Source organism: Sander vitreus, chromosome 11 (assembly GCF_031162955.1).
Source record: "Sander vitreus isolate 19-12246 chromosome 11, sanVit1, whole genome shotgun sequence".
Classification (NCBI taxonomy): Eukaryota; Metazoa; Chordata; class Actinopteri; order Perciformes; family Percidae; genus Sander; species Sander vitreus.
In genome coordinates this window covers 31,165,697-31,193,196 of record NC_135865.1, presented here as the reverse complement: position 1 = coordinate 31,193,196, position 27,500 = coordinate 31,165,697, and the positions used below count along the sequence as shown (strand labels likewise).

Here is a 27,500-nt window from a genome sequence, read left to right as displayed (position 1 = left end):
TTTTAAAGGGAATGGGAGATGATCTCTGATTGGTTGATTGCATGTTACGCCCAGAACACACCTCTGATTAATGAAGACACTAAGGTCAACCCTTTAGAACAAGGCGCCCGGCGCACGGACCCTTTTTACCGCCGTAAAACTAGCAAAAGTGGATTTGGACACGCCCTAAACCAGGGGTGTCAAACTCATTTTCCCAGAGGGCCACACTGGAAAAAGAGCATCACTCCAAGGGCCAGACATGCAGAGTTTATTGACGTGCTTTTGTTACTGCATGTCACTTTTCTTTAAACATTTTGGTAGCTTTTTTCCTCATTTTTGTTGTTTTTGTTCCAACGTTTTTGTGGCTTTCTCAGACATGTCTCACCTTTTTGTAAATTTGTTGCATTTTCCGACCTTTGTGTACGTTTTTTGTCGCATTTTTGTTGACATGAATCCCTACAAAAGAGTCTGAGAGTCGGCAAATCTGCCATATTCTGCTTTGAATGTCAGGTAATTGGATCTAAATCTGCAAGGGCCCTTGAGTTTGACACGTGCCCTAAACGCACCTGCACCAGGCGCTTCACGCCGGGCACTTAGATCGTTAAAATAGGGCCCTCAGACTTTCCTCAGATCTAATGACTGTAGTTGGACTTCCTCAGCTTTAAGTTTCGTCTTTAGGCTTTTTGAGTGTTATTTATGCATGATCTGCTCTAGCTTTTCCAACGTTTAAGACACATATGGAGATAATTACGGTCCAAAATGAAGTGAAAAAGAGACGCAAACCAACCACAAAGAGACACAACACGACTACAAAGAGACGCCAGAGTGTTTCCTTTAGGATTTTTTTGAGTAGTGGGGGCCACACCCCGCCACCAAATGTTTTACGTACTCACGAACTTCTCTACAACACAAACAAATATATATTTCTTCACCTCTATTCACACACAATGAGGCATGTTTTCAGTTGTGATTGAACTGTATTTTTTGAGGAACTGTAGGGCTAAACATCTACAACAGGTCTACAAAATGAGTTTTACAAGAAGTATAGAATGAAATATATCAGTGACTCACTCACCGTTTGAATGTTTCCAGATGTTTGATATCAGGACGATGAGCTGACAGAACTGACAAGTTGAACGTTGTCCAATTAGAACGGACCACCGCGGTGACGTTTTTGGTGGAGCTGTTGGTTTAATAGTCGACTCGGAAGAAAGGGAACGTTTTGACAATAAACTCCATCAACACAACAGTATGTGGCGTTAAACTGGACGGGTCCAATAACCTCTGAATGGTTCGGGTCCAATAACCTCTGAATGGTTCTACTTGTTGTTAAACTGGACGGGTCCAATAACCTCTGAATGGTTCTACTTGTTGTTAAACTGGACGGGTCCAATAACCTCTGAATGGTTCTACTTGTTGTTAAACTGGACGGGTCCAATAACCTCTGAATGGTTCTACTAGTTAAACTGGACGGGTCCAATAACCTCTGAATGGTTCTACTTGTTAAACTGGACGGGTCCAATAACCTCTGAATGGTTCTACTTGTTGTTAAACTGGACGGGTCCAATAACCTCTGAATGGTTCTACTTGTTAAACTGGACGGGTCCAATAACCTCTGAATGGTTCTACTTGTTGTTAAACTGGACGGGTCCAATAACCTCTGAATGGTTCTACTTGTTAAACGTGCGTGCGTGCGCAGTCGGAGCTCCGCTCTCTGTCAGCTTACGCGCTCTCGGGTACCAAAATTTGGCACCGTTGGCACCAGTGATTCCATCCTCGGTAGTACCGACGTTATTTGTTGAACAATAGTTAAGGCGCCAGGTGTGTCTTGCATAGGCGGCCGTCTAAGCTGCAAAGTGCTGCAGGAAACCCTGCTCTCCCCTTCCTCGGAGCGCCTTGTCGTTAGCCTACCGGAACTTCAGGCTTCTGATTGGCCAACATGGCTTTACGGTTAGGGTTACGTCGCTGTAGATACTGCAGTATCTATCCTTGTAATTAAACATGTCTTAAGTTTCTGCTCCAATTCTGAATACCAACACCAACATTTGTGGCCAGCGGACGGTTCATTCAGACAGAAGTACGCTGGTGAAAGTGAGGCTTGTGCGGTGCATTCACATGCCGGTTAGAAGCTCTGACATCTGAGAGTCAGCGATGCATTCAGGGACTACAGCATGTTGTAGATGGACGCAAACATGGATGATATTTAAGGTTTATTTACTTAGATATTCCTACAGTTACGGAAAAACGGGCAGAAAGCTTCTGGGAACAGCCATGAAAAGTGAACCTTACATTTTTAATCGCACTAAATGTGCTCTCGAGGTCACGAATAAACCTCCAAACTCGAACAAATGTGTTGGAAACGTTTCGGATTTTCCTAATTTCACATCTTAGTCAAAAATACAAAGTGTGTGTGTGGGTGAGTGTGTGTGGGTGTGTGAGTATGAGTGTGAATTTCTGTGTCTATATACAGTGTCTGTCTGTCTGTGTGTCTGTATGTGTGTCTGTGTGTGTGTGTGTGTGTGTGTGTGGCTCTGTGTGTTTGTGTGTTTGTGTGTTTGTGTGTGTATATATATGTGTGTGTGTCTGTGTGTGTGTGTGGCTGTGTTTGTGTGTTTGTGTGTGTATATATATGTGTGTGTGTGTCTGTGTGTGTCTGTGTGTGTGTCTGTCTGTGTGTCTGTCTGTGTGTGTGTGTGTGTGTGTGTGTGTGTGTGTGTGTGTGTGTGTGTGTGTGTGTGTGTGTGTGTGTGTGTGTCTGTGTGTGTCTGTCTGTGTGTGTGTGTGTGTGTGTGTCTGTCTGTCTGTGTGTGTGTGTGTGTGTGTGTGTGTGTGTGTGTGTGTGTGTGTGTGTGTCTGTGTGTCTGTCTGTCTGTCTGTCTGTCTGTCTGTGTGTGTGTGTGTGTGTGTCTGTCTGTGTGTGTGTGTGTCTGTCTGTCTGTGTGTGTCTGTGTGTGTGTGTGTGTGTGTGTGTGTCTGTCTGTCTGTCTGTCTGTCTGTGTGTGTGTGTGTGTGTGTGTGTGTGTGTGTGTGTGTGTGTGTGTGTGTGTGTGTCTGTCTGTGTGTGTGTCTGTCTGTCTGTCTGTGTGTGTGTGTCTGTGTGTGTGTGTGTGTGTGTGTCTGTGTGTGTGTCTGTCTGTGTGTGTGTGTGTGTCTGTCTGTCTGTGTGTGTGTGTCTGTGTGTGTGTGTGTGTGTGTGTGTGTGTGTGTGTGTGTGTGTGTGTCTGTCTGTGTGTGTCTGTGTGTGTGTGTGTGTGTGTGTCTGTCTGTGTGTGTGTGTGTGTGTGTCTGTGTGTCTGTCTGTGTCTGTGTCTGTCTGTCTGTCTGTCTGTCTGTCTGTCTGTGTGTGTGTGTGTGTGTGTCTGTGTCCTTATGGAGAAAATAAACGTGACTTTTACTTTCCGAACCTCACTGTTGATCTCTATGAGGCAACGTAATCTACGCTGTCATCCGGTCCGGCAGAGACCGGTCGTCTAGGAACCGGTGCTGTATTGGCGCCTGGTTTCGGTACCCAACCCTAGTGACAGAGTGGAATCAGTGTGTGTGTGACAGTAAGGTTTACCTCACAACTCTTTAGAAGTGCTCTTCCCTGAACCTCTCATCTAAACACACACGGCCACTGCTTTTACCTTACAAGGACTGTTCCCTCGCGGGTGCTACAGACGCCGTTTCAACCTACATTTGACCACATTTCACTACTTCATGTAACGGCTAACCTCCTGAGGGATATGAAATGCTCAAAAGCAGCTGAGCTGCATGATGTTTCCAACATAGGAAGTAATATGAGCAGAGGAAACCCCCAAATCTGGTTAGTTTTGTAGACTAAAATATGTGAAAAGTTATGTGATTACCTCAGGTTATTGTGATGGCAGAAGTCAAGTCAAATGTATTAATTTATAAGATACAAAAGAGAGTTATCTTTTTCAAAATCAAAACAACTTTATTATAATAATAATTCATAACAGAGAGCAGACTGATCTCACGAAGTGGCGTATGTATGAAGCGCCAGTTCTTATGCCATAATTGGCGTGTTATCAAGACGCATACTGGCTTTTTAGCGCGTGTATCAACGCCATTTTGGCCTCCACTGACATGCATTACCTCGCGATAGCGTGTGAATTGACGCCGTAGCGAGTACTATGAAAGGGCGAAAATCCGCGTAGGGAGGTTGGTGGATGGGTCAAACAATGGCGATAACACGCCAAGTGACGTGTATGTTTACGTCCGCTGTATACAGCGTAGACCTACACGCGGATAGCTCAAAATCCATCCATCCATCCATCTTCGTCCGCTTATCCGGGGTCGGGTCGCGGGGGTAGCAGCTCCAGCAGGGGACCCCAAACTTCCCTTTCCCGGGCCACATTAACCAGCTCCGACTGGGGGATCCCGAGGCGTTCCCAGGCCAGGTTAGAGATATAATCCCTCCACCTAGTCCTGGGTCTCCCCCGAGGCCTCCTCCCAGCTGGACGTCCCTCCACCTAGTCCTGGGTCTCCCCCGGGGCCTCCTCCCAGCTCAAAATGCGTACAGATAACACGCCACTTGGCTTAAGAAAGTGGGCGTGTATGTCTACGCAACCCGTTCTCATTCCGAACTCATAAAATAAGGATGTTTGGACAGTGGCTGTCAGCGTCTGATGCGACGAAAAAGGCGTCTTTCAGCGTGTTTGTGTAACGGCAATAGTCCCGACCAAGCGCGTTTACTTATAGCGCTAAAGGGACGTCAATAGTCCCGACCAAGCGTGTTTACTGATAGCGCTAAAGGGACGTCAATAGTCCCGACCAAGCACGTTTACTTATATCGCTAAAGGGACGTCAATAGTCCCGACCAAGCGTGTTTACTGATAGCACTAAAGGGACGTCAATAGTCCCGACCAAACACGTTTACTTATAGCGCTAAAGGGGACGGCAATAGTCCCGACCAAGCGCGTTTACTTATAGCGCTAAAGGGACGGCAATAGTCCCGACCAAGCACGTTTCACTTATAGCGCTAAAGGGGACGTCAATAGTCCCGACCAAGCACGTTTACTTATAGCGCTAAAGGGGACGGCAATAGTCCCGACCAAAGCGCGTTTACTTATAGCGCTAAAGGGGACGGCAATAGTCCCGACCAAGCACGTTTACTTATAGCGCTAAAGGGGACGTCAATAGTCCCGACCAAGCACGTTTACTTATAGCGCTAAAGGGGACGGCAATAGTCCCGACCAAGCGCGTTTACTTATAGCGCTAAAGGGGACGGCAATAGTCCCGACCAAGCACGTTACTTATAGCGCTAAAGGGGCGGCAATAGTCCCGACCAAGCGCTTTACTTATAGCGTAAAGGGGCGGCAATAGTCCCGACCAAGCACGTTTACTTATAGCGCTAAAGGGGCGTCAATAGTCCCGACCAAGCACGTTTACTTATAGCGCTAAAGGGGACGGCAATAGTCCCGACCAAGCACGTTTACTTATAGCGCTAAAGGGGACGGCAATAGTCCCGACCACGTTTACTTATAGCGCTAAAGGGGACGGCAATAGTCCCGACCACGTTTACTTATAGCGCTAAAGGGGACGTCAATAGTCCCGACCAAGCGCGTTTACTTATAGCGCTAAAGGGGCGGCAATAGTCCCGACCAAGCGCGTTTACTTATAGCGCTAAAGGGGCGTCAATAGTCCCGACCAAGCACGTTTACTTATAGCGCTAAAGGGGCGTCAATAGTCCCGACCAAGCGCGTTTACTTATAGCGCTAAAGGGGCGTCAATAGTCCCGACCAAGCGTTTACTTATAGCGCTAAAGGGGCGTCAATAGTCCCGACCAAGCACGTTTACTTATAGCGCTAAAGGGGCGTCAATAGTCGACCAAGCACGTTTACTTATAGCGCTAAAGGGGCGTCAATAGTCCCGACCAAGCACGTTTACTTATAGCGCTAAAGGGGCGTCAATAGTCCCGACCAACACGTTTACTTATAGCGCTAAAGGGGCGTCAATAGTCCCGACCAAGCACGTTTACTTATAGCGCTAAAGGGGCGTCAATAGTCCCGACCAAGCGCGTTTACTTATAGCGCTAAAGGGGACGTCAATAGTCCCGACCAAGCACGTTTACTTATAGCGCTAAAGGGGCGTCAATAGTCCCGACCAAGCACGTTTACTTATAGCGCTAAAGGGGACGTCAATAGTCCCGACCAAGCACGTTTACTTATAGCGCTAAAGGGGCGTCAATAGTCCCCGACCAAGCGCGTTTACTTATAGCGCTAAAGGGGCGTCAATAGTCCCGACCAAACGCGTTTACTTATAGCGCTAAAGGGGACGTCAATAGTCCCGACCAAGCACGTTTACTTATAGCGCTAAAGGGACGTCAATAGTCCCGACCAAGCACGTTTACTTATAGCGCTAAAGGGACGACAATAGTCCCGACCACGTTTACTTATAGCTCTAAAGGGACGACAATAGTCCCGACCAAGCGTGTTTACTTATAGCGCTAAAGGGACGTCAATAGTCCCGACCAAGCACGTTTACTTATAGCGCTAAAGGAGACTTTTAGCGTCAATAAGAACGACAAAGGCACCTGACCAAGCGTCCATATTTTACGAGATGGGCGTGAGAACATGTTGGTCTACGCAAAGTCATGATGTCACGTTGCAGAGACCCAAACTAAGCAGCTACTTTTAGCCTGAGGATGGATCTCTGAACAAGAGAGACAAAGGGTTATTTTATGAAAAGTAGAAAGTCGTAAAGACCTTTTTTTTCAACTGACTTTTTGATGAATTGACTACTTGTTGCTCTGCTTTGGTTTTTGTCGAAGCAGGTAGACTGAAAGTGCGTTGGTACCATGACAACACTGCTGAATAACTGCAGGAGTGAGCAAAACTATTGTTTTTTAAGCTGTGAAATGATTTTTGTGATCTTGCTCAGGTCTGAAAACTGCCGAGCTTCTGAAAAAACAAACCCCGTCTTTTCCAAAAACGCTCGGCTTGTTTCGCCCCCGCAGGAGCTGTTCCTGGCACTGGAGGTGGAGGCTGATACTCCTTCAACTGGAAAACCAATCGCCATGGTTTCCATCGCAAAACACACACACACACACACACACACACACACACACAGCCTCCTGCAGTGGTACCATGTGTTTCCAATGAGCAGCAGGAGGTCGAGTTACATTACGACTAGCTCTGCTGACAGATAACCAGTACCAGCTGCTACAAAACCTGCACATGCTCAGGCTACATTTACATTGCTACGTTTTGGTTTAAAAAGGAAAATCTTCTGCTACCTTCCCCCCTCTCGTTCCCCCTGCTCTGGTGTTTCCCTCGTTCGCCCCTGCTCTGGTGTTCCCCTCGTTCCCCCTGCTCTGGTGTTCCCCCCTCTCGTTCCCCCTGCTCTGGTGTTCCCCCTCTCATTCCCCCTGCTCTGGTGTTTCCCCCCTCTCATTCCCCCCTGCTCTGGTGTTTCCCCCCTCTCATTCCCCCCTGCTCTGGTGTTTCCCCCCTCTCATTCCCCCTGCTCTGGTGTTTCCCCCCTCTCATTCCCCCTGCTCTGGTGTTTCCCCCCTCTCATTTCCCCCCTGCTCTGGTGTTTCCCCCCTCTCATTCCCCCCTGCTCTGGTGTTTCCCCCTCTCATTCCCCCCTGCTCTGGTGTTTCCCCCTCTCATTCCCCCCTGCTCTGGTGTTTCCCCCCTCTCATTCCCCCCTGCTCTGGTGTTTCCCCCCTCTCATTCCCCCTGCTCTGGTGTTTCCCCCCCTCTCATTCCCCCCTGCTCTGGTGTTCCCCCCTCATTCCCCCCTGCTCTGGTGTTTCCCCCCTCTCGTTCCCCCTGCTCTGGTGTTTCCCCCTCTCATTCCCCCCTGCTCTGGTGTTTCCCCCCTCTCATTCCCCCCTGCTCTGGTGTTTCCCCCCCTCTCATTCCCCCTGCTCTGGTGTTTCCCCCCTCTCATTCCCCCCTGCTCTGGTGTTTCCCCCCCTCTCATTCCCCCTGCTCTGGTGTTTCCCCCTCTCATTCCCCCTGCTCTGGTGTTTCCCCCCTCTCGTTCCCCCTGCTCTGGTGTTTCCCCCCTCTCATTCCCCCTGCTCTGGTTTCCCCGTTCCCCTGCCTGTGTTCCCCCTCTCATTCCCCCTGCTCTGGTGTTTCCCCCCTCTCATTCCCCCCTGCTCTGGCGTTTCCCCCTCTCATTCCCCCCTGCTCTGGTGTTTCCCCCCTCTCATTCCCCCTGCTCTGGTGTTTCCCCCCCTCTCGTTCCCCCCTGCTCTGGTGTTCCCCCCTCTCGTTCCCCCCTGCTCTGGTGTTTCCCCCCTCTCATTCCCCCCTGCTCTGGTGTTTCCCCCCTCTCATTCCCCCCTGCTCTGGTGTTTCCCCCCTCTCGTTCCCCCCTGCTCTGGTGTTTCCCCCCTCTCGTTCCCCCCTGCTCTGGTGTTTCCCCCCTCTCATTCCCCCCTGCTCTGGCGTTTCCCCCTCTCATTCCCCCCTGCTCTGGCGTTTCCCCCCTCTCATTCCCCCCTGCTCTGGTGTTTCCCCCCTCTCATTCCCCCTGCTCTGGTGTTCCCCCCCTCTCATTCCCCCCTGCTCTGTCATTTCCCCCCTCTAGTTCCCCCTGCTCTGGTGTTTCCCCCTCTCATTCCCCCCTGCTCTGGTGTTTCCCCCTCTCATTCCCCCTGCTCTGGTGTTTCCCCCTCATTCCCCCCTGCTCTGGTGTTTCCCCTCTCATTTCCCCTGCTCTGGTGTTCCCCCTCATTCCCCCTGCTCTGGCGTTTCCCCTCTCATTCCCCTGCTCTGGTGTTCTCCCTCTCATTCCCCCTGCTCTGTGTTCCCCTCTCATTCCCCCCTGCTCTGGTGTTTCCCCCTCTCATTCCCCCTGCTCTGGCGTTTCCCCCCTCTCATTCCCCCTGCTCTGGTGTTTCCCTCGTTCCCCCTGCTCTGGTGTTTCCCTCATTCCCCCTGCTCTGGTGTTCCCCCTCTCGTTCCCCTGCTCTGCGTGTCCCCCCCTCTCGTTCCCCCTGCTCTGGTGTCTCCTCTCATTCCCCCTGCTCTGGTGTTCCCCCCTCTCGTTCCCCCTGCTCTGGTGTCCCCCCTCTCGTTCCCCCTGCTCTGGTGTTCCCCCTCTCGTTCCCCCTGCTCTGGCGTGTCCCCCCTCTCATTCCCTGCTCTAGTGTTTCCCCTCTCATTCCCCCCTGCTCTGGTGTTCCCCCCTCTCATTCCCCCTGCTCTGTCATTTCCCCCTCTCAGTTCCCCCTGCTCTGGCGTTTCCCCCTCTCATTCCCCCTGCTCTGGCGTTTCCCCCCTCTCGTTCCCCCTGCTCTGGCGTTTCTCCCCCTCTCATTCCCCCTGCTCTGTCATTTCCGACCCCCTAGGGTTGGGACAAAATATCGATGCAGCAGTACATATCTGCTGTCCTTCGTACGTTACAAGAATCGATTCGCTGGCGCCAAATACATACAGTATATTTAAATTAGGGCTGCACGATTATGGCCAAAATGATAATCACGATTATTTTGATCAATATATTGATCACGATCAATTATCACGATTATTTGTTGATTTTAACCAAAACAAATGTTAGCCTACCATTAGCTACAGTAGTAAACACTAATAACACGTTACACAGCAGCTAACGTTAGCCTACCGTTAGCTACAGTAAACACTAATAACACATTACACAGCAGCTAACGTTAGCTACCGTTAGCTACAGTAAACACTAATAACATGATACACAGCAGCTAATGTTAGCCTACCATTAGCTACAGTAGTAAACACTAATAACACGTTACACAGCAGCTAACGTTAGCCTACCGTTAGCTACAGTAAACACTAATAACACGTTACACAGCAGCTAACGTTAGCCTACCGTTAGCTACAGTACACACTAATAACACGTTACATAGCAGCTATCGTTAGCCTACCGTTAGCTACAGTAGTAAACACTAATAACACGTTACACAGCAGCTAACGTTAGCTACCGTTAGCTACAGTAAACACTAATAACACGTTACATAGCAGCTAATGTTAGCCTACCATTAGCTACAGTAGTAAACACTAATAACACGTTACACAGCAGCTAACGTTAGCCTACGTTAGCTACAGTAAACACTAATAACATGATACACAGCAGCTAACGTTAGCCTACCGTTAGCTACAGTAGTAAACACTAATAACACGTTACATAGCAGCTAACGTTAGCCTACCATTAGCTACAGTACACACTAATAACACATTACACAGCAGCTAACGTTAGCCTACCGTTAGCTACAGTAAACACTAATAACGTGATACACAGCAGCTAACGTTAGCCTACCATTAGCTACAGTAAACACTAATAACACGTTACACAGCAGCTAACGTTAGCCTACCATTAGCTACAGTAGTAAACACTAATAACACGTTACACAGCAGCTAACGTTAGCTACCGTTAGCTACAGTAAACACTAATAACACGTTACATAGCAGCTAACGTTAGCCTACCATTAGCTACAGTAGTAAACACTAATAACACGTTACACAGCAGCTAACGTTAGCCTACCGTTAGCTACAGTAAACACTAATAACACGTATACACAGCAGCTAACGTTAGCTACCGTTAGCTACAGTAAACACTAATAACACGTTACACAGCAGCTAACGTTAGCCTACCGTTAGCTACAGTAAACACTAATAACATGATACACAGCAGCTAATGTTAGCCTACCATTAGCTACAGTAAACACTAATAACATGATACACAGCAGCTAATGTTAGCCTACCATTAGCTACAGTAAACACTAATAACACATTACACAGCAGCTAACGTTAGCCTACCGTTAGCTACAGTAAACACTAATAACACGTTACACAGCAGGTAACGTTAGCTACCGTTAGCTACAGTAAACACTAATAACACGTTACACAGCAGCTAACGTTAGCCTACCGTTAGCTACAGTAAACACTAATAACATGATACACAGCAGCTAACGTTAGCCTACCGTTAGCTACAGTAAACACTAATAACATGATACACAGCAGCTAACGTTAGCCTACCATTAGCTACAGTAGTAAACACTAATAACACGTTACACAGCAGCTAACGTTAGCCTACCGTTAGCTACAGTAGTAATTGGATTAAACACGGCTAAAATGCTGACAGCTAAACGGTGTAGTGTGAGCGTGTAGCGGGACGTACAACAGTCTGCCGCTAAAGCTAAGAGCTAAAAGACTCAAACTAGCACTGGTCACTGCTGTTGTCTGAAAAACAACACAGACGGGACTAAATGTTGCGTTTACTGGTAAACCTCCTGACGACTTAACCTCACGTTACTCTGTCCTCTGTGACTGTCTACATCTAAACTAAGCTGCGCGGGAGGGAACAACGCTGATTGGCTCACGGAGTGAATACAGTCATGTGAAAAAATTAGGACACCCATGCTAAAGTTGACTAAAAAAATCATCTTTAGGAAATTGATCTTAATGCCTTAATTAAAAAAATGAGGAAAAATCCAACCTTTAAGGACACCAATTCCCTTTGTGAATGAATAATGTATCGTCAATAAATAAATGTTCTTCCTTAAAATACAGGGGGCATAAGTCAGTCCACCCCTATGTTAGATTCCCATAGAGGCAGGCAGACTTTTATTTTGAAAGGCCAGTTATTTCATGGATCCAGGATACTATGATCCTGATAAAGATCCCTTGGTCCCCTCCATCATCACATACCCTTCACCATACCCCCCCCATCATCACATATCCTTCACCATACCCCCCCATCATCACATCCCCTTCACCATACCCCCACATCATCACATACCCTTCACCATACCCCCCACATCATCACATACCCTTCACCATACCCCCCCATCATCACATACCCTTCACCATACCCCCCCATCATCACATACCCTTCACCATACCCCCCCATCATCACATACCCTTCACCATACCCCCCCATCATCACATACCCTTCACCATACCCCCCCATCATCACATACCCTTCACCATACCCCCACATCATCACATACCCTTCACCATACCCCCACATCATCACATACCCTTCACCATACCCCCACATCATCACATACCCTTCACCATACCCCCACATCATCACATACCCTTCACCATACCTAGAGATTAACATGGTTGTATTTCAGGTAGCCTAATAGCTGGTTTGATTTGCATTGAGAGATGATTTCATGGAAAGTACCCCAGGGTATGGTGAAGGGTATGTGATGATGGGGGGGATGGTGAAGGGTATGTGATGATGGGGGGGTATGGTGAAGGGGTATGGCTCCTCGAAACCAATGAATGGATTGGTTGACAATGGATTTAAACTTTGCAGCTCTGACTCAAACTGAGTCGGTTTGAGGAGAGGATCCTACATTTTTACATTTTAACAATATTTGTTATATGTAAAATTTGGTAATCTGACAGTATATTTTGCCGACACCACTTCAGTTAGTTGTAAGCTCTTTCCACACGTCAGCTTGTTGATATTTTCTCCAAAAGGAATAGTACATTACATACATAACAGCAGGAATGTGACTGTTAGTGTGTCTTCATTAAAAAAAAGAGGTCAGAGGAATCGGAGATGTCGGACATGTGATTACACGCAGATCTGATTTGATTTATGTACATGAACCTCATACATTTAGCTGGATTTGGAGAAAAAAGTGTGTGTGTGTGTGTGTGTGTGTGTGTGTGTGTGTGTGTGTGTGTGTGTGTGTGTGTGTGTGTGTGTGTGCTGCCCTCCGGCCAGAGAAGGCAGCCCTCCAACTAGGTCACCGCTAACAGGACATCAGATGGCTGCTGGGAAAAATAGAGAGTGAGAGAGAGAGAGAGAATAAGAGATGTAATGAGGATGTGATGAAGAGAGGGAGGAGTGGAGGAGTGGATCAGAAAGAGAGAGATGCACAGAGGAAGAAAGATGGACTGAAATGATTCCTAGTTCTGTTGTAGTGTTTCTGTAACTGTGTGTGTGGAGGCTCTGTTTCTACGTATAGAGTCTCACTTTATCTGACATGGACCTCCTTAGAAATATACCTACACATTATGCTGTGTATTTTGGGCTCTGTAGTTGATACACCTGAGGGATAGTGGGTAACTTTAGCTTCGTGTGTGTGTGTGTGTGTGTGTGTGTGTGTGTGTGTGTGTGTGTGTGTGTGTGTGTATGTCAGAGAGATACACGTTGGTGTCAGTGTGTTTCTTGTCAACCTCGGGCGTGAATGAGTTAGCACTGACCTACATCATGCTTCCACACACACACACACAGACACACACACAGACACACACAGACACACACACGCAGACACACACACACACACACACACACACACACACACACACACACACACACACACACACACACACAGACACACACATACACTCACACACACACACACAGACACACACACACACACACACATTTGAGTGTGTTCATTCATTCCTGTTCTGGATCTTCCTGTTCTGGATCTTCATCCATATCGATATATATATATATATATATATATATATATATGTATATGTATATATATATATATGTATATGTATATATCGATATCATGAGTCTTAAGATATTATTATGATATAATTATTTAATTAAGGAAATGAAGGAACTGTAACTTGATTGATTGATTGGTCAGCAAATGTTTTTGGGATTTTGAGGATGTTTTATAGTTATAGGGTTAGCTTACAACAAAACACTTTGATGAGGGTTATTTTTGTGATTAAAGATGTGAAGGTATGGACATTTCAACAAAGGTTATATGACCCGGAAAGCATTTAGCTTCCTCCTCCTCCTTTTCGGACAATAGAAAGATTATCTGGCACTGTTGTTCTGTTTTCTTCTGCGTCAGGGAGAATAAAATGGCGTCTCCTGTCCTGAATGTGTCTCTCTCTCTCCCTCTCTCTCTCTCTCTCTCTCTGCAGTCAGCAGACAAGGAGCGAGCGCTGGAGGAGACGAAGAGCTACACCACGCAGTCTCTGGCCAGCGTCGCCTACCTCATCAACACGCTGGCCAACAACGTGCTGCAGATGCTGGACATCCAGGCCTCGCAGCTCCGCCGCATGGAGAGCTCCGTCAACCACATCTCACAGGTCTGCTGGGAGACGTGGAGGAGAGCTGTAATCGGGCCGACAAGGCCCGAGCCCGACAAGTACATTTTGACTGACGGCTTTTTAAAAGCCCGAACCCGTTTACAGCCCGACATTATTCAAATGTGCGCATGCACACACAGCTCTTTTGCCTTTTGTCAAGAATTTATTTATACATATTGTCATTTATACATGTTTTTAACATCATTTATTCATGGCTAACGGAGGCTATAGGCCACTTGGAAGTAGGAACAAAGAAATAAAATAAGTCCTCTGTAACATCTCAGCACTCTAAATAGGCCTAAAGGTTTTTTTTACCGGTGCAACCAAAACGTAATCGCCAGAGGCCAGCCTCCGTTCCACCTCCTCAGCATCCATTTTCACGCTAATCCATAAGCATCACCTCATTTACCACGCAACCCGGAGCGCAAACCCAGGCCCGGGACCGTGTGAAATGGTAGAAATTTAGACCGAACCTGTCGGGTCCCGTCGGGTTTGGGCAGGCACACACACAGGTTTCACTATCTTTGTGGGGACCCGTCATTGACATAATCCATTCCCTAGCCCCTTACCCTAACCTTAACCATCACCACTAAATGCCTAACCTTAACCCTTACCCTCACCCTAACCAGAACCTCATTCTAACCCTAAAAACCAAGTCTTAACCCTCAAACAGACCTTTAACCTTGGGGGGTCCAGCATTTTGGCCCCACAAGGCTGTGCAGACCCTACAAGTATACTGGACTCACGGTTTTTGGACCCCACAAATATAGTAAAACAAGCGCCTACAAGACAGAGACACACACACACACACACACACACAAACAGTCACACATACACACACAGACAGACAGACAGCCACACACACACACACACACACACACACACACATACATAGACACACACACAGCTACACACACACAGACAGACACAGGCCCTGCTAAGATCGACGCACACACCAACGCACAAATATAACTTCAGGCCACCTACGTAGGTTACGGCGAAAGCTCTCCGTAACCTTCACCGAGACTGTGTAACGTAACACAACAGGGAGGGCGTTCCACACAGTCAGAGCCACCACTTCAGAGGAACGGTCACCTTTTAGTTTTGTAGCTAAAAATATATTTATTTAAAACACAAAGCCTGGTGAGGCACTGAATTACCGGGTAAAAACCTTTTTTTCCTGGAATATTAACCCCTTCCCTGACTCCGTATTATAATACATCTTTTACCAACAATGACACTAAAACACAGTCGTTTACAGACACACTGATGATGAAGGTTTATCATGGACGTTCATAGTGAGAGGCGTTGGGGCTGAAAGGACATAGCATGTATGCATACAGGCTGAAAGGACGCAGCATGTAATCATGTATGCATACAGGCTGAAAGGACATAGCATGTATGCATACAGGCTAAAAGGACATAGCATGTAATCATGTATGCATACAGGCTGAAAGGACATAGCATGTATGCATACAGGCTGAAAGGACATAGCATGTAATCATGTATGCATACAGGCTGAAAGGACGCAGCATGTAATCATGTATGCATACAGGCTGAAAGGACATAGCATGTAATCATGTATGCATACAGGCTGAAAGGACGCAGCATGTAATCATGTATGCATACAGGCTGAAAGGACATAGCATGTATGCATACAGGCTGAAAGGACATAGCATGTAATCATGTATGCATACAGGCTGAAAGGACGCAGCATGTAATCATGTATGCATACACATAGCATGTAATCATGTATGCATACACATAGCATGTAATCATGTATGCATACACATAGCATGTAATCATGTATGCATACAGGCTGAAAGGACGCAGCATGTAATCATGTATGCATACAGTCTGAAAGGACGCAGCATGTAATCATGTATGCATGCAGTCTGAAAGGACGCAGCATGTAATCATGTATGCATACAGGCTGAAAGGACGCAGCATGTAATCATGTATGCATACAGTCTGAAAGGACGCAGCATGTAATCATGTATGCATACAGGCTGAAAGGACATAGCATGTAATCATGTATGCATACAGGCTGAAAGGACGCAGCATGTAATCATGTATGCATGCAGTCTGAAAGGACGCAGCATGTAATCATGTATGCATGCAGTCTGAAAGGACGCAGCATGTAATCATGTATGCATACAGGCTGAAAGGACGCAGCATGTAATCATGTATGCATACAGGCTGAAAGGACATAGCATGTATGCATACAGGCTGAAAGGACATAGCATGTATGCATACAGGCTGAAAGGACATAGCATGTATGCATACAGGCTGAAAGGACATAGCATGTAATCATGTATGCATACAGTCTGAAAGGACGCAGCATGTAATCATGTATGCATACAGGCTAAAAGGACGCAGCATGTAATCATGTATGCATACAGGCTAAAAGGACGCAGCATGTAATCATGTATGCATACAGGCTAAAAGGACGCAGCATGTAATCATGTATGCATACAGGCTGAAAGGACGCAGCATGTAATCATGTATGCATACAGGCTGAAAGGACGCAGCATGTAATCATGTATGCATACACGCAGCATGTAATCATGTATGCATACAGGCTGAAAGGACGCAGCATGTAATCATGTATGCATACAGGCTAAAAGGACGCAGCATGTAAGCATGTATGCATACAGGCCCATTCATGTTCTCTGCTCTGTGGACGCTGCTCTCAGCCAGATCAGCCAGAGAACGCAGCAGCGATGAACTGCAGAGGGGAATTAACGGTGAAAAGTGGACAGACTGCAGAAACATGTATTCTGTGTTTCCCACGCTGTATTCTGCGTACACGAGAGTTTGATACATACTGTATATAATACATTAGTTTCTTCAGGCAGGGATCAGCAACAAGGGTTGCCTGATGGCCCGGGGAAAGTACAACGCCACGTCAGGAAAGTACATTTAAAGAAAAGCAGCGCGGTGACTCAGTGGTTAGCACTTCTGCCTCACAGCAAGGGCCTTTCTGTGGGGAGTTTGCATGTTCTCCCCGTGTTTGTTCCTCCGGTTTCCTCCCAAAATAAAGACATGCATGCTGGGTAACTAGGACTACAGTCTGGCTAACACTGGCACATTTACAGAAATGTTGATTGATGTGCATTGTCCTAATCAAATAAATGAATACATCTTAAATATAAGCCCAGTTCCCCGTTGGGGCCAGTATTAGATATTCTGTCCAATAAACGAGCGACCGTGTCAATGGCGTGACGTGTTTACAGCGTTTGGTGCGTTTGACAATGTTCAGTGTGAACCAGGAGTGCCACGCTACATGTACTCGTACCGGACCGCTAGTGTGAACGCAAACCGAGCCAAATGAAAAAATGCAACAATGCCGAACTATAGGTGTGAAAGACTGACCTCAGATCTAATGATTGTAGTCGGACTTGTGTGTCTGTGAGAGAGAAACTCATGCTTTTATGGAGGTAATGTGGCAGATCATTTTGTCTTGGCTCACTGTAACGTTAATAAGCAACATCTGAATACATTTGCTGGTCACAGCTGTGTTTACAGCCAGTCAAATCAACGGCTTACAATCCAATTTGGTTCAGCTTTGTTACAACAGCAGCAGTTCATTATGTGAGTTATAATTTAAATCACAGACACACACATCTTTTTCTGTATGTGTGTGGAGTCAAAAACTGTTTTGCTCTGACACAGACCGTTTTGAAACTTCTACACCGCTACGTTTTCATTTTTAAAAAGCGTTTTGGAGACAAAAACGACCTCCGTCCACACCAGACTTTTAGCTCCAGTAGCAGAACTAACCTCCGTCTGTTTAAGCACGTCTGACAACACACATCACATGACCATTCACACGCATTGTTAGACAAAACATGGTGAGGTTTGATTTTCTCCGTATCGCCCAGCTCTGGTACCGAGGATCCTTTCTCGAAGAAACTCTGCATGCAGAAATAATGAGATGCTTCTCTCTCCGTTCTGTCGGGCCTGGACTGTGATTGCACGTCATAATTACTGCTTTCAGTTCAGCGAGACACAGTCACATCTGTTATGTAGGCGGGATGTTTCGTGCTGTGCGGCTGCCTCTCATAGAGACTCACACGGTGATGAGCCTTTTATAATCCATTTGCATTTTTTATGCAAATGTTTAATGTCTTACTGAGGAACCAAATGATCAAAAACCCAGATAGATGAACTTATATATATCTTACTATATCAGCTTATATTCCTGGGATTTCCCCGCTATTATAAGGTTCAGGTGCAGCACCCAAAGTCATTTTAGGCAGCACATTAAGCTGATTGAATGTCACTAAAAGACTTTCCTCAGATCTAATGACTGTAGTTGGACTTCCTCAGCTTTAAGTTTCGTCTTTAGGCTTTTTGAGTGTTATTTATGTATGATCTGCTCTAGCTTTTCCAACGTTTAAGACACATATGGAGATAATTACGGTCCAAAATGAAGTGAAAAAGAGACGCAAACCAACCACAAAGAGACACAACACGACTACAAAGAGACGCCAAATGTATGGGGGGGATTGCATGTTTTTTTGTTGTAGTTTTTATTGAGAAACGTAACCTAACCCCCCCTAACAAATAAGCGCACCTGTCCACACGAACACAGGTGTTTTCAAAACCGCAGCTTTTTCTATGCGTTTTTTGCCGTTCATCAGGTCACTGAACGTGAACGTTTCAGACACCGATATGGAGATAATGATGTGAACAAAGAGACGATAAGCTGCCACAAAGAGACACAAAATGACGCCATAGGGTGACCAGACGTCCCGAAATCCAAGCAGTTGTCAAGCAAAGTCTCAAGAGCAGACTCTCGAGTAGTTACAGTCTGATAGAACATTAAAAACTGTTCATGGTGATTGAGTCCTGATTGAGTCCTGATTGAGTCGTGCTCATTGGCTGCAACAGTACGTAGGCGGCTAGGTGTGATTTTTGATAACGCGCATTGTTATTTTTCATTCATTCATTGTTGAAATGGAGGCTCAGGCTGGTGTCCCGGGACCCGATGAACACGTATAGCTAAAAAGCAAAAATGTCTCTGTCTTTGATCCCATTCTCATCTGGTCACCTTACCCCAGAGACCCAAAATCAACCCCAAAGTGACACAAATGGTGCTTAGCCACTGCTAGTACCAGCTCGCCTCGCCTCGCCTCGGCTCGGCCGCGGTGTCCCGTCCCTTTTTCCATTGCAGATTTAGTACCGCCTCATGCGTGAGGCGACCGTGGCTGGTCGACATAGCGACGCCGCAGGAAACTGACGTGACCTAACGCGACGCACACACAGAACGTGGAAGGTGTGTTGTTGTTGATTCTCGGCATGTGGCTGTTTACCAGAAGACACGTTTAGTCACACGTCACCTTTTGGTATCGCCTCAGCTCGTTTGGAACCTCGACGGAGGTGAGACTAAACGAAGTACCTGTTGGCAGGTACCTGGGACTTTTTATCAGAACGGGAAACCAAAAAAGGTGAGTAGAGGCGAGGCGAGGCGAGCAGGTACCATGTGATGGAAAAACGCCAAAAATGTACGGGGGAAATTGCATTTTTTTTATTGAAAAACGTCACAACTCATCCATTCATCCAGAAGATAATCCACACAATAATCGAGGATGAATATAAGCGTTAAGTGAGCTGTCACCTTTCTCATCTCCCTCTTGAGTTCGCAGGCCTGTGTCTTAAAGTATTAATGCACCACTGAAAATACAATTAACACTTGTCTTTACCCAGGGCTCGACAAACAGGTTTTCATAAATATTAAAATACATAACACCCAAAATATCCGCAGAGTGAGAGCACAGAGCCAGTGTGAAATGTGAGGATTAACTCCCTTCTCTCACAGTGAATAACACGTTCAGGGCGTTTGGACTGTTGGCTCTGTCAGACAAATAAAGACTCATGAAACTTGTCTTTTTATAGACATTATGATTAGAGAATCTGTGTAAGAAGCAGTTGATTACAGTCATTTGTACCAAAATGTCTTTTTATATATATATATATATATATATATATATATATATATATATATATATATATATATATATATATATATTAGGGCTGTCAAAATAAGGCAGATTAATCCATGGAGGAGGAGACGAGAATGTTCTGCCTGGATCATTAACTGGAACATTTACTTGTAAAAATCTTCTTCCTGCCAACCCTGGCTACCGAAATCTGGCTCCACTGATATGTCTGCTCTTCTCTCTGCTGCTCTGAAGACGATACAGGCAACACGCTGCACGGGACGCTAATACTTAACTTAACACTATACTCTACAGCAGCTAACGTTAGCCTACCGCAGGCTAGTTAACACTGTACTCGACGGCAGCTAACGTTAGCCTACCACTAGCTAGTTAACACTATACTCGACAGCACCTAACGTTAGCCTACCGCTAGCTAGTTAACACTATACTCGACGGCAGCTAACGTTAGCCTACCGCTAGCTAGTTAACACTGTACTCGACGGCACCTAACGTTAGCCTACCGCTAGCTAGTTAACACTGTACTCGACGGCACCTAACGTTAGCCTACCGCTGGCTAGTTAACACTGTACTCGACAGCAGCTAACGTTAGCCTACCGCTGTCTAGGTAACGCTATACTCGACGGCACCTAACGTTAGCCTACCGCTAGCTAGTTAACACTATACTCGACGGCAGCTAACGTTAGCCTACCGCTAGCTAGTTAACACTGTACTCGACGGCAGCTAACGTTAGCCTACCGCTGTCTAGTTAACGCTATACTCGACGGCACCTAACGTTAGCCTACCGCTATCTAGTTAACGCTATACTCGACGGCAGCTAGCGTTAGCCTACCGCTAGCTAGTTAACACTATACTCAACAGCAGCTAACGTTAGCCTACCGCTAGCTAGTAGCTGGATTAAACAGGGTTAAATGCTGACAGCTAACGCTAAACGGTGTAAAGTGTGACTGTGTTTTACTGTAGAGGATTCAACACCGGGATGTAACAATCTGCAGCTGGTCGGAGAAACAACACAGACGGTGCGTTCAATGAAACTGGTAAACTACAGCCTCGTGGTGCATTTGAAGTTACGTTTGAGGTCGGGAAGTTGGGTCTGGACTTGATCCGTTGTGGAGCGACTATGCTCCAACCAGAGCTGTTTGGACCAATCAAACTGTCAGGGGGGCGGGCTTTATACGGTGATGGACCAATGATCAACAGTAACGTAATCAACCAGCCTCGAAGCTTCTTTAATCAGAATCAGAAAGGTTTTATTGCCAAGTACGTTTTTTAACACATACAAGGAATTTGTTTTGGTGTTGTTGGTGCACGTCACACATTCTTTAGATTGAATATTAAACAATATAAGTATAGGTACAAACAATATAAGTATATTTACACAGTATGTATTAAGTTAAAAATAAAGAATAAATAAAGATATATAAATAAAAAATAAAGAGCATTACAGCAGAGATTTCAATTTACCAACGTTGTATTGCTCACGGTGTTTCCGCACGGAGGATTATTGCTGTCGCACACCGGGCTTGACGCTGCTAGCGACACATGCCATGAAGACTGACGGTGCAGATTACAAAGAGAGCGTAAATAGTGCGGAGCTAAGAGAAGAGACGGCCGGAGAAAACGACAGAAAGTGTCCAAAGTTTGGAATCAGTTCAAACGAAAACTCTGTACCGTGTGTCTACTGCAAAATGGAACTAGCTCACCACAATAATAGCACGACGTCAATGCTTCAGCATCTCAACAGAAAACATCCAGTCTAACGTAATCTTCCACTCCACGAAGCAGACCCAACGATGAAACTACACCAAACACAACAACTACCAAAAACAAAAACAAGAAAATACGTAGTGGTGACCACAATCTGATCTAAAGAGCCGACTTGTTGACTATTGCTTTGGAAAAACAGCTGATTGTTGCTCACCATTTTTCTCTCTCTCTCTCTTCACAGAGAAACAGCTGATCAACGATCTACTAACATAAGTGTAACAGAGCTGTGTAGCATTGTAATCACATATATTAGTATAACTAATATTTACATATAGGCCTATATACAGATCAGCCTCAGGTTGAAACTTGTAGTTCTGTCTTCTAAAGGCTCTGACACACCAACCAGACGGCCGACCTTCGGCGGAAAAGCCAGTCGGACTGATCGGTCTCCCCGCGTTGGTCTAAAAAGTGCCTCAGAACACACCAAAGCGACGCCGACTTGAGCGTACGTTCTGCGCGTGCGCGAGACGTAATACGTCTCCATAACAGCAGGCGGCGCTAATCTGTATTGTCGCCCAAAAAATTAAAACTGGCTGTGGGAGTGGTTGAAAGTACTCTGGGTCCGATGCACAGAAGGTTAAGCTTAAGTCTTTAAAATAGAGTAAGTCTTATATGGTACGAAAGGGTATGAACCAGACAGTTGAGTAACAAACAAAACAGGAAATGTGTCTAAGAAAAGGAAGCTGTGCAACACAGGCGGCCTCAACCCTGGCATGTGTTGTGTGAAAGATGACAGTCTGCCTAGAGACAAGAAGACACCGCCCTGCAGGAAGAAAATAAAAGATTAGAGGATAGGACGGGGCGCACTTTGGACGAGGTCTTGGTGGACCGGGCTCTGACTTTATGTCTATTGCTAGGGAAACACAGGCTGTGTCTCATTCGGCATCCTTCCGTCAGGACACTGCTGATGTACACTGACCACTTACTGCCGTAGTCCCACTATCGATGGTTAGTGGTGTCCCAAAAGGAACCCTTATGTTAAAACACGTAGATGAGCGTGACCACAGCAACACACGGCAGCTGATTGGACGAACGCGTCACGTGGGTCTTGCTGCTCCCAGAGTTTCCAAAACCGACCATAATGGCGGCTGGTTCAGAATGCGAAGATAGTTCACCGTAACGTGTTTCTGAAAACATTTTAAGCGAGAAACAGGCCGTGCAGTTGCTGAATCTGTCTGTTTTTTTGATCGACAAAGGTCAGTTTAACAGATTCTCGTCAGATTTTGAGAGGCGTTAGTCAGGCTCATCCCGCTCGTCATTTCCAGGTTAGCTCTCCACCAATCAGATTGGTCATTGAGTCCGACTGCCCACCCTCCGATTCAACATGTCAAACCGGCCCAAATGAACTAGTCGGCCTCCGACTGACGACGGCACGGAACACACCGAACAGACTCGAGTCACCGACCTCGCCAGACTGTCGGCCGATAATCGGGTTGGTGTGTCAGGGCCTTTTAGAAGATGGGGCGCACTGATTGGTCGTAGGTCTATCCAATGAGTGCAGAGGCATTTTCTTTCCTGGTTGGGTTGAAACGCGCCCCATAATCCCAGCCCAATGGAGCGGCATCAGACTCCTATTCTGACTAGAATCTGAGCATGACCACGTCAGGCTACTGTTCGAACATCTTAAAGACTTAAAGAGATTTTTCACAACAGATGTCACACTAAAGGAGGGATTCTTGGGCTGTGCAATTAATCAAAATATCACAAAAACAGATTTGGGCTACATTTACACCGCTACGTTTTTGGTTTCTTAAGTGATCTCGGTGCACCAGGTGTGTTTAGCTCCAGTAGAAGAACTAATCTCTGTTTTAAACAACACACCCAGACCAAAATATCTCATCAACATCCTGGTATACTGGACATAAACAGGAGGCAGCGCGGAGGCTCCGCCCCCTGCTGGTAGTTTCCATGGTGTTAAACCCAGCACATACATTAGCCCTTTTAAAATGGACTCTCTCTCTCTCCTTTCAGACCGTTGACATCCACAAAGAGAAGGTGGCGAGGCGGGAGATCGGCATCCTGACCACCAATAAGAACACGGCCCGCTCGCATAAGATCGTCGCTCCGGCCAACACGGAGAGACCGGTGCGCTACATCAGGAAGCCCATCGACTACAACGCGCTGGACGACATCGGGCACGGAGTCAAGGTGGGATTCATAACTGTTATGAAAAGGACGGTTCTGGATGTTTTTACGGGCCGGCTCCAATGCACACGCAACGTGCCTGGGCACGGAGCGATCTCACTAGTCATAGGAACCGGACTTTGGGGTCAAACGTGCTCACACGTGTAATCTCACACACACACTCACACACACACACACACACACACACACACACTCACACACACACACACACACTCACACACACACACACACACTCACACACACACACACACACACACACACACACACACACACACACACACACACACACACACACACACACACACACTCACTCTCACACACTCTCTCTCTCTCTCTCTCTCTCTCACACACACTCTCTCTCTCTCTTTCTCTCGCTCTCTCACACACATACAGTCTACACACACACACTCACACTCTCTCTCTCACACACACTCACTCTCTCTTTCTCTCGCTCTCACACACATAGTCTACACACACACACACTCTCACACTCTCTCTCTCACTCTCTTACACACACACACTCATACACTACACACACACACTCCATATACACACACACACACACACACTCTCTCTCTCTCTCTCTCTCTCTCTCTCTCTCACACACACACGCTCACACTCTCTCTCTCTTTCTCTCGCTCTCACACACATAGTCTACACACACACACACACACACACTCTCACACACACACTCTCACACACACACAGACACACACACACACACACACACCCCTTACGTAGGCTATGGAGAAAGCTCTACGTGGAGCCTCCACACAACCATAAATCCAGCGTCAGAGTTGCAGCAGACCTGCAGTTTTCTGGGTCGGTTTGTTCCAGATAATCCACTAAAAAGAAAAAGATCGTGAAAACAAAATGCTCAGAGGTGAAGGGATCTAAACTTGCATGTTTGTGTTCATGGCGTTTGTCTCTCAGAATATGAAGAGTATGCATTTGCAGTGATGTGAAATACCGTACTACTATTATTATGAAGTGCAGCTTGACATTTTGTTAATGTCTTTACTGCATCATTTCCCACTGACTCTTTTTCTTTCTGCCTCCTTTTCGTCTGTGTCTCTGGGATGTTATGTTTTAATGTCGCACCGACACTAACCTCTAGACAACTTCTCTCTTCTTCCCCCTGTTCCCATTGCTTTCTCTGACGTGTTAAGTGGTTGATGAGGTTCAAGGTAAGGACAACACAACACACCTGTACATAATACAATACCTGGACGATAACACATCTCGTCATCATAAAGAAATGCCAAGGACAGACGGAGGAAAACTCTGCTTAGCACAGATCCTGGAGGTAACCGGCTCCATCTAGCCTAGCTGAGCACAGATCCTGGAGGTAACTGGCTCTGTCTAGCCTAGCTTAGCACAGATCCTGGATGTAACCGGCTCCATCTAGCCTAGCTTAGCACAGATCCTGGAGGGAACCAGCTCCAACTAGCCTAGCTTAGCACAGATCCTGGAGGGAACCGGCTCCAACTAGCCTAGCTTAGCACAGATCCTGGAGGTAACTGGCTCCATCTAACCTACTGCTCCCAATAAGTGACAAAATAACGGCAACATGTTCCTGTTTACATGTTGTGATTTGTAGAGTCACAGCGTGTACAAATAACAAGGTCACATGACACACAGCCATCTTCTAACGTATATAAACTGGGAACTATATTCTCAGAAGGCGAAGCACTGCTACTCTCTGCTCGGGGCTTCTCAGGTGCTGCGAGCAGATCACTCCTCCCAAGCACTAAAAAGACTTTTAGTTTAGTTCCTGTGTGAAAGAAACCGTTCACCCCTTAATCATAAATACATATTTCTCCCCCCTACCCGTAGTGCTATTTATTGTTTTGGTGTGAGTGTCCCAATGTTGGTGATCTGTCTGCCTTCTCTCCGATATAATAAAACTAATACATTTAAAAATAACAGCAATGTCTCTTTCCACAAATCGTGATGGATACTGAAGACAATCCACAGACGTGGCTCTGAGCAGCTCCATGTGGGAACTATTTTCTTTCTATCCAACTACACCCACAAACAGTATCCATCCACAACTGTGTAGTTTATATTTAGGGGAGAAGGATCCCTTTTAAATTCTCCCTAATTCAGGGTTCCCCGTGGGGTCTCAAAAAGTCTGAACTTTTTAACATTTAAGGCCTTAAAACGTCTTAAAAAAGGCCAGATTTTCATCTGAGGTCTTAAATTTCATTTAGTCAGGTCTAAAAAAGGTTCTAGCCTCGTTCATTTCCAGAAACGCTGGCCGCAGAAAGGAAAAAGTATGGAGTCCTAGCCTCCAAAGAGAAAGTATGGAGTCCTAGCCTCCAAAGAGAAAGTATGGAGTCCTAGCCTCCAAAGAGAAAGTATGGAGTCCTAGCCTCCAAAGAGAAAGTATGGAGTCCTAGCCTCCAAAGAGAAAGTATGGAGTCCTAGCCTCCAAAGAGAAAGTATGGAGTCCTAGTCTCCAAAGAGAAAGTATGGAGTCCTAGTCTCCAAAGAGAAAGTATGGAGTCCTAGCCTCCAAAGAGAAAGTATGGAGTCCTAGCCTCCAAAGAGAAAGTATGGAGTCCTAGCCTCCAAAGAGAAAGTATGGAGTCCTAGACTCCAAAGAGAAAGTATGGAGTCCTAGACTCCAAAGAGAAAGTATGGAGTCCTAGACTCCAAAGAGAAAGTATGGAGTCCTAGTCTCCAAAGAGAAAGTATGGAGTCCTAGACTCCAAAGAGAAAGTATGGAGTCCTAGACTCCAAAGAGAAAGTATGGAGTCCTAGTCTCCAAAGAGAAAGTATGGAGTCCTAGTCTCCAAAGAGAAAGTATGGAGTCCTAGTCTCCAAAGAGAAAGTATGGAGTCCTAGACTCCAAAGAGAAAGTATGGAGTCCTAGCCTCCAAAGAGAAAGTATGGAGTCCTAGACTCCAAAGAGAAAGTATGGAGTCCTAGTCTCCAAAGAGAAAGTATGGAGTACTAGACTCCAAAGAGAAAGTATGGAGTCCTAGCCTCCAAAGAGAAAGTATGGAGTCCTAGACTCCAAAGAGAAAGTATGGAGTCCTAGCCTCCAAAGTGGAGCTCTAGAGTCTTTGCTCTGTAACAAAACCAGCAGAACGCTGCCCTCAGAACGTTGGTTTCGGTGTGTTGTAGTTCTTTCTGGGGGATATTGGTGTTGGTACTAGAGGGTGACAATTTTTCGGGACTCGGTATTCCCGCGGGAGTCCCGTGGTACGGGAGTCAACTTCACTGTTGTTCACGGTAACGTGATAGGGACGGAATAGAGCATAGAAATCAACGGGAGCAGGACGGTGAAATGTGTGTTTTGAATGTAAGAAGATCTCCGTTAGGAATTACGTAATGAAATGGCCCAGGCCTGCAGGTAATATATGTTACCTAGGCCTGCAGGTAATACATGTTACCTAGACCTGCAGGTAATACATGTTACCTAGACCTGCAGGTAATACATGTTACCTAGACCTGCAGGTAATACATGTTACCTAGACCTGCAGGTAATACATGTTACCTAGACCTGCAGGTAATATATGTTACCTAGACCTGCAGGTAATACATGTTACCTAGACCTGCAGGTAATACATGTCACCTAGGCCTGCAGGTAATACATGTTACCTAGACCTGCAGGTAATAC

The 27,500-nt window shown here is 46.3% G+C and overlaps 1 protein-coding gene across 1 annotated transcript in view; it reads left to right on the top strand.

Annotated features, from left to right (window-relative positions):
- LOC144525692 (abl interactor 2-like) overlaps positions 1-27,500 on the top strand; it is a 58,578-nt gene that overhangs the window by 6,066 nt on the left and 25,012 nt on the right. Inside the window, exons 2-3 of the mRNA XM_078262741.1 lie at positions 13,830-13,997; positions 23,699-23,875. Coding sequence (XP_078118867.1) covers positions 13,830-13,997; positions 23,699-23,875 — 345 coding nt within the window. The remainder of the gene's footprint in view (positions 1-13,829; positions 13,998-23,698; positions 23,876-27,500) is intronic.